The 8,985-nt window shown below is 36.3% G+C and overlaps 1 protein-coding gene across 1 annotated transcript; it reads left to right on the top strand.

Annotated features, from left to right (window-relative positions):
• Positions 1 to 2,928: 2,928 nt before the first annotated feature.
• Tas2r129 (taste receptor, type 2, member 129) lies at positions 2,929 to 3,891 on the top strand. The gene has a single exon (NM_001166683.1). It carries the CDS (start codon positions 2,929 to 2,931, stop codon positions 3,874 to 3,876), a length of 948 nt encoding a protein of 315 aa, NP_001160155.1. The 3' UTR covers positions 3,877 to 3,891.
• Positions 3,892 to 8,985: the final 5,094 nt, after the last annotated feature.

Here is an 8,985-nt window from a genome sequence, read left to right as displayed (position 1 = left end):
TCCGTTTTTATCACTATTGCTCTGTAATACAACTTGAGGTCAGGGCTGGTGATTCATCTGGAAGTTCTTTTATTGTTGAGAATAGTTTTTGATATCCTGGGATTTTTGTTTTTCCAAATGAATTTTCAAATTGCTCTTTCTAACTCTATCAAGAATTGAGTTGGAGTTTAATGGGGATTGCATTGAATCTGTAGATTTCTTTTGGAAAAATGACCATTTTTACTATATTAATCCTGCCAATCCATGAGCATTGGAGATTTATCCAGCTTCTGAGATCTTTCTCAATTTCTTTCTTCAAAGACTTGAAGTTCTTGTCATACAGATCTTTCCCTTGCTTAGTTAGAGTCACAACAAGGCATTTTATATTTTTTGTGACTATGGCGTACAGCTTTCTTTCAATAATTTCCTTCGCTTCGTATTTATCCTTAGAGTAGAGGAAGGCTACTGATTTCTTTGACTTAATTTTATATACAGCCTTTTGCAGAAGTTATTTATCAGCTGTAGGAGTTCTCTGGTGGAATTTTTGGGGTCACTTAAATATACTATTATATCATCAGCAAGTAGTGATATATTGACTACTTCATTACCAATCTCTATCCCTTTGACCTCCTTTTCTTGTCTAATTGATCAGGATAGGCCATAGAGTAATATACTGAATAGGTGGTGAGAGAGTAGGCAGCCTTGTCTAGTCTGTGATTTTAATGGGATTGCTTCAATTTTCTATCCCTTTAGTTTGATGTTGGCTATTGGTTTGCTGTATATTGTTTTTGCTATGTTTAGATAAGGGTCTTAAATTCCTGATCATTCCAAGACTTTTACAACAAAGGGGTGTTGAATTTTGTCAAATGCTCTCTCTGCATCTAATGAAATTATCATGTGGGTTTTTTCCCTTTGAGCTTCTTTTATAGTGGATTAAGTGATGGATTTCCATATACTGAACCATCCCTGCATCATTGGGATGAAGCCTACTTGATCATGGTGAATGACTATTTTGATGTGTTCTTGGATTTGCTTTGAGAGATTATACTGAGTATTTTTGCATCGATATTGATAAGCATGATTGGTTTGAAGTTCTCTTCCTTTGTTGGGTCTTTGTATGGTTTAGGTCTAAGCTTAACTGTGGTTTCATGAAACAAATTTGATAGTGTTCCTCTGTTTCTATTTTGTGGAATAGTTTGAAGAATATTGGTATTAGGTCTAACTTGAAGGTCTGGTAGAATCGTGCACTGAAACCATCTGGCCCTGGGCTTTTACTGGTTGGGAGAATTTTAATGACCGCTTCTATCTCTTTATGGTTTGTGTAATTGTTTAGATGGTTTATTTTAAAATTGGTTCTTGGTATCTCTCTAGAAAATTATCCATTTCATCCAGATATTCTAGTCTTGTTGAGTATAGGATTTTGTAGCAGGATCTGATTTTAAAATTTCTTCAGTTTCTGTTGTTATGTTTCCCTTTTCATTTATAAATTTGCTAATTTGGATACTGTCTCTGTGCTCTCTGGTAAATCTGGCCAAAGGTTTATTTATCTTGTTGATTTTCTCAAAGAATCAGCTCCTGGTTTTGTTCATTGTTTATATATTTGTTCATATAGTTTTACTTGTTTCTACTTGGTTGATTTCAACCCCGAGTTTGATTATTTCCTGCTGTCTACTCCTCTTGGGTGTGGTTGCTTCATTTTTTTTCTAGAGCTTTCAGATGTGCTGTCAAGCTGTTAGTATATGTTCTCTCCAGTTTCTTTATTAGGGTACTTAGTGCTATGAATTTTTCTCTTAGGACTTTGTGTCTCATATGTTTGGGTATGTTGTACCTTCATTGTCATTAAATGTCTTTTCTTTCTTCCTTTTTAATTTCTTTATTGATCAATTTATCATTGAGTCGAGCATTGTTCAACTTCCATATGTATGTGAGCTTTCTGTTGTTTTTCTTGTTATTGAACACCAGCCTTAGTCCATGGTGATCTGATAAGATGCATGGATTATCCCAATCTTCTTGTATCTGTTGAGGTCTGTTTTGTTAATGATTTTATGGTTAATTTTGGAGAAGCTATCATGAGTTGCAGAGAAATAAATATATTCTTTTGTTGTAGGATGAAATGTTCTATAAACATATGTTAAATCCATTTGGTTCATAACTTCAATTATTTTCACCTTGTCTCTGCTTAGGTTCATTTTTTGTGATCTGTCAATTTCTGAGAGTGGGGTGTTGAAGACTCCCACAATTACTGTGTGGGGTAAAATGTATGCTTTGAGCTTCAGTAAATTTCTTTTATGAATGAGGGTGACCTTGCATTTGGAGCAAAGATGTTCAGAAATGAGAATTCATCTTGGTAGACTTTTCCTTTGACAAGTATGAAATGTCATTTTCTTTTTTGATAACTTTTGGATAAAAATTGATTTGAATTTGCTTTAGAGTCTCTACTCCAGATTTTAATGTCTGTGGCATAATCACACAAACCCAAAAAAATGCTTTAAGAGCTTCTGCAAAACACTAGCTCTGTCATCCCTAGTACTCAGAAAGCTCCTTACACAGGTCTAGGTTCTGACTGCTCTATATATGGTAGAATATATAAGTTACTTGCCCAGGACTACAGTAGCCAGATTAAAATGTTATTGTGGCAGAATCATGGAAGCAATACAAATAATATGTATTTATTTTCATCTTAGAACATGAAGACTTAGAATTTCTGTTAGAATTCACTTGAAAATCCTCTTCTACACCACTTGGTCTAAAGAGTGTACTCTGGATGGAGCTTGGTTCAACTGAATGGGGAAAAATCACTCTCACAGAAAAAGAGATGTGCTATGAGCCTAATATTGTTAAAACTTCATATTTGCTATTTGTTACTTCACTGAGCATTTATAAAATTGAGTATGTTATGAGGATCCAAGACTTCAGTGACCTCATGAATCATAACTTTTCTTAGAGAAAATGGATGGAATCATACAGATCATATCTGCCTTTATTGTAATTATAGAAATCATAATAGGATGGTTTGGAAATGGATTTATAGTTTTGGTGAACTGCATGCATTGGATCAAGAGAAGAAGAATCTCTACAGTGAATCAAATACTCACAGCCTTGGCTTTCTCCAGAATCTACCTTCTTTTGACAGTATTCACTGTTATATTAGCATCTGTACAATACTCAAATATATTGGTAACTAGAAGGGAGGTAAAAGTGATTATTTTCCATTTGATTACCAGCAATCATTTTAGCATGTGGCTTGCTGCATGCCTTGGCCTTTTTTATTTTCTTAAAATAGCTAATTTTTCTAACTTTATTTTTGTTTTCTTAAAGAAGAGAGTTAACAAGGTAGTTTCAGGGACTTTGCTCATGTCTTTGGTCTTCTTGTTTCTAAACACTCTTCTGATAAACTCATACATTGATGCCCAGATAGATGACTACAGAGGATATCTGCTGTATGATTTCACTTCAAATATCACTGTATCATTTTACAGGGTTATTTTAGTCATTAATAACTGTATTTTCACATCCATACCATTTGCACTTTCACAGTCAACTTTTCTCATGCTCATTTTCTCCCTGTGGAGACATTACAAGAAGATGCAACAACATGCACAAAGATGTAGAGATACCCTCACCAATGCTCACATCAAAGTCTTGCAAACAATGATCATGTATGTCCTTCTTTCTGCCATTTTCTTTCTGTTTCTTTCAATGCAAATTTGGAGGAATAAGTTGATGGAGAACATTCTTTTTATCAGGTTTTGTGAAACTGTTGCAGCAGTTTTTCCTTCAGGACACTCATGTGTCTTGATCTGGGGAGACACAAACCTGAGACAGACCTTTCTTTCTGTGTTGTGGTGGCTGAAGCACAGGTTCACCTTATGGGTCCCTAAATTATATTGCAGATAATCCTGCATATTCTAAAAGAAACTGAGTTCATGGGATAGTCTGCAAGATTATTTATTTTCTTTAAAAATTGTTTTACATTGCTTTATCAATTTTATTTGTTAAATCTGATAGAAAGTATAAGCAAATATTTCACATCAGAGAAGTACGATACACCTATGTAATTTATAATGTATAAGATATAGTATATTTTTGATATGAGAGTAACTAAAATTAATTCACATTTCAGGTTAAATTGATAAAGAATTTGGCAAACACTGGGAATCATGAGCTACTTAACTATAACAGAAGGAAGCACTCCTTCCTATATTCAGGGAGTAAAATGATCAGTATGATATAATTGTACTTATTATAGAATTAAAGAATTTCTTATCTCCTTAGAGAAGAAGGGGAAGGAAGTTGGAAGGAAGGATTGTGGGAGGGGGTGACCTGGAATGGTGCAGTGAGCTGGATGTAAAGCGAATAAGTAAACAAAAGAAAAGGAAAAAATGAGGTACAGAACTTAACAGGAAATTCACACTTATAGAAAGGTTGAAAGTCCTTAGTCATCAGGGAAATGAAAATCAAAAAACAAAAACAAAAAAAAAAAAAAACAAAGAAAAAACATGCAATTCCACCTCACACCAATCAGAATGGCTAAAATAAAAAAAGAAAAAAAGAACAAAACTCCAGTGACAGCACATGCTGTTACAACCACTCTGGAAATCAACCTGACAGTTTCTCAGAAAACTGAGAAGAGTGCTACCACAAGACCCAGCTATAACCACCACTCCTGGCCAGATACTCCCAAAATATTCCACTATCCCACAATGTCACTTACTAACTATATTCATACCAGCTTTATTCATAATAGCTAGAAACTGAAAGCAGCCCAGATGCCCCTAACTTGAAGAATGGGCATAGAAATTGTATTTTATTTGTAATGAAATGGGATTTTACTAGCTGATATGAAGCCCTCAACACATATACAGCAGAGGACTACTGGGTCTGGTTTCAGTCAGAGAAGATGCACCTAACCCTCAAAAGACTAGAGGTCCTAGGGAGTTTAGAGGTCTGGTATGGTGGGTGGGGTGGGGAAATCCTTGAGGAGACAGGGGACATGGGAAGGAGTTATTGGATGTGGAACAGTCAGAACATGAAACAGGAAGTGAATGTATGACAAGAACTTCAAGTCCTTGAAGAAAGATATCAAAAAAGATCTAAGAAGATAGAAAGACCTTCCATGCTCATGGATTGGCAGGATTAATGTAGTAAAAATGGCCATCTTGCCAAAGGCAATCTACCAATTTGATGAAATCCCCATCAAAATTCCAACTCAATTCTTCATAGAATTAGAAAGAGCAATTTAGGGCTGGGGATTTAGCTCAGTGGTAGAGCGCTTACCTAGGAAGCGCAAGGCCCTGGGTTCGGTCCCCAGCTCCGAAAAAAAAAAAAGAACCAAAAAAAAAAAAAAAAAAAAAAGAAAGAGCAATTTGCAAATTCATTTGGAATTTAAAAAAAAACAGAATAGTGAAAACTATTCTCAACAATAAAAGAACCTCTGAGGAAATCACCATCCCTGACCCTCAAGCAGTGTTACAGAGCAATAGTGATTAAAAAAAAAAAGAAAAGAAAACTGTGTGGTATTGGTACAGAGACAGATAGGTAGATCAATGGAATAGAATTGACAAAAATGAACTCACACACATATTGTCAATTGATCTTTGACAAAGGAGCTAAAACCATCCAGTGGGGGGAAAATGCTATTTCAACAAATAGTGCTGATTCAACTGGAGGTCAGCAAACAGAAAAATGTAAATCAATCTATTCTTATTCCCTTGATCAAAGCTCAAGTCCAAGTGGATCAAGGACCTCCAGATAAAACCATGTATACTGAAACTAATAGAAAAGAAAATGGGGAAGAGCCTTGAACACATGGATGGGCACAGGGGACAATTTCCTGAATGGAACACAAATGGCTTATGATGCTGTAAGATCAAAAATCAACAAATGGGACCTCAGACAATTGAAAATCTTCTGTAAGGCAATGGACACAGTTAATAGGAGAAAAGCAACCAACAGATTGCAATAAAATCTTTATTAGTCCTATATCAGATAGAGGAATATATCTAATATATACAAAGAACTCAATTAGACCTCAGGGAACCTAATATTCCTGTTCAATTTGGGGTTCAGAGCTAAACAAAGAAATCTCCACTGAGGAATAATGAATGGCCAAGAAGCACCTAAAGAAATGTTCAACATCCCTTTTCATCAGGGATACTCAAATCAAAGCAAACCTGATATTCTACCTCACACCAGTCAGAATGGCTAAGATCAAAGACTCAGGTGATAGAAGATGTTGGCAAGGATGTGGAGAAAGAGGAAACTTCCTCCATAGTTGGTGGAAATCAGTCTTTCAGTTCTTCAGCAAATTGGACATAGTGCTACCTGAGGACCAAGCTATGGTCCACTCCTGGACATATACTCACAAAATGCTCTAACATATAACAAGGACATATGCTCTAATATATTTATAGAATCCTTATTTGTAATAGCCAGAAGCTGGAAAGAACCCAGATGTCCATCAACAGAGGAATGGATACAGAAAATGTGGTACATTTACACAATGGAGCACTACTTAGCTATTAAAAACAATGACTTCATAGAATTCTTAGGGTAATGGATGGAACTAGAAAATATCATGCATAGTGAGGTAACCCAGTCACAAAAGAACACACATGGTACATACTCACTGATAAGTGGATATTAGCCTAAAAGATCAGAATGTCCAAGATACAATTCACAGCCCATATGAAGCACAAAAATAAGGAAGACCAAAGTGTGGATACTTTAGTCCTTCTAATATGGGGTAACAAAATAGTCATGAGAGGAAATGCAGGGATAAAAAATAAAGCAGAGAGTGAAGGAAAAGCAATCCAGAGACTGCCTCACCTGGGATTTATCTTATATGCAGTCACCAAACCCAGTCACTATTGCTGATGCCAAGAAGTGTTTGCTGACAGGAGTCTAATATGGATGTCTTCTGAGAGGCTTTGCCTGCCAGAGCCTTGCGGATACGTATGAGGATGCTTGCAGCTAACCATCAAATAGAGTATGGTGATCCCAATGGAGGAACTGGAGAAAGGACTGAAGTAGCTGAAGGGATTTGCAACCCCATACATACAACAACATCAACCAACCCGAACCCCAAGAGCTCCCAGGGACTAAGCCACCAACCAAAGAGTACACATGAAAGGATCTATGGCTCCAGCTGCATATGTAACAGAGGATGTCATTGTCTGGCGTCAATGACAGGAGGAGAAGTTGTGAAGGCTCCATTCCCTGATGTAGGGGAATGCCAAGGTGTTTAGGTGAACAGCCTTATACAAGCAGGGGGAGAGGATATGGAAGACGGAGAAGGGGAAACAGGAAAGAATATTACATTTGAAATGTAAATACATAAAATATCCAATAAAAATAATAATAAAAACAAAGATATCATACATTTTGCAAATTCCTTGATGCAACTAGAAAAATATCCTTAGTGAGGTAATCCAGACCCAACAATAGATGCATGACAAAAATATAGCATAACTGTACTCTGAGAATCACTACCGAGCAGATGACTGAAACACATGTAAAAACCCACAGCCAAACATCAGGGGCAGCAACTCAGGGAGTTTTATGGAAGACTTGGGGGAAGTTTTGAGGATCCTGAAGGGGAGAGAAACTCTACAGGAAGACCAAAAGAGTCATCTAATCTGGACCATTGGTGTGCCTATGAAGATAGAAAAGGAAGGTCGTCTGTTGAAGTTGAATTGATGTAAGGTTAGCTTGCCAGTCACTTATGCTGATGAGTGATAGAGTACAAAATGCTTAGCTATCTTTGCATACCAAAGCTTAGCTTAGAAAAGTTGCTTGCTGCTTTAGAAGAGAGTTACCTCAAGGATTTATTTTTGTCTTTTATAAACTGTATTCTCCTCCATTATAATAAAAACAATATCAGTAACCAATGAGTTAATGTTAGATTTAGATTCTATGTTCATTGGATTATTAAAGTCTTGTCTTTACTTCTTGCCTTCTTTGATAAAATGCATGCATGTATTTTTCAGCCCATTTTGTTTAAATATTATTTCCTCAGATTAATGAGACTTTTCTTTTGGAATATTTGAGTTAATTCTTTACTGCTAAGAACTCTGCATATCTAATACTGCCTTTTCCTTTTGTTCCGACTCACTAAAATATTACATAAGCTACATACAAATGCTTACTGAGAAAGAAGAAGCTATTTAGGTCATGTGTTTCCATCATATGAAATGTGCCCATGATTACCTCAGGTTTCAGAAAGCTGCTTTACAAAAAAGAAAAGAAAAGAAAAGCCTGGGAGGTAGACTCTCAGTAAGGATCCTGGTATTTTATTTTAGAACATTTGTGAGTGAGGGAAGGAAAGAAAATTAGAGGGAGAGAAAGAAAAAGAGGGAGGGATGGAGAGAGAGAGAGAGAGAGAGAGAGGGAGAGAGAGAGAGAGAGAGAGAGAGAGAGAGAGAGAGAGAGAGAGAGAGAGAGCGCTGCAGGTAGTCTTGTTCAAATCTCTTGCGAATTGTCTAATAAAATTCAGTTTCTGGAAAAGACAAGGAAGAATAAAAGAAAGAAAAAAGAAAGAAGGGAAGAAAGAAAGAAAAGAAAGGAAGAAAGAATAAAGGATGGAGAAAATGAAGGAAGGAAGAAAGAAAGGAAGGAAGAAAAATAAATAAAAGAAAAATAATTTAAGCTGTGGGTCTGTGGGGCCTCTCTAGGAAGCCTGAGAAATGTACAGAGCCTTTGCAAAGAGACAAGACAACAGAGGATGAACCTACAGAGTTTGGACTATCTCCAGAATAACCTTATGGGATGATGTGAGGAGTGGGAAGCAAGAGTGACTGGGGTGCATTTCCTACTGAAATTTTCAAATTACTAATAAAAATATTACATTGGTGGTATGGTGGAAGAGTCTCAAGAAAGACTACAATCTCTACCAAAACCTGGGTTTGTATAAGAACATTAGAAGATGATTACAACCAGCACAGCTGCCTTATGACACAAACCTCAGAATGGAACCACATCAGTACGCAATGAACACAATAGCAATGA

This window comes from Rattus norvegicus, chromosome 4, assembly GCF_021556685.1.
Source record: "Rattus norvegicus strain SHRSP/BbbUtx chromosome 4, alternate assembly SHRSP_T2T, whole genome shotgun sequence".
Taxonomy (NCBI): Eukaryota; Metazoa; Chordata; class Mammalia; order Rodentia; family Muridae; genus Rattus; species Rattus norvegicus.
The sequence above is the reverse complement of the archived record's forward strand: the minus strand, read 5'-3'. Positions and strand labels throughout refer to the sequence as shown.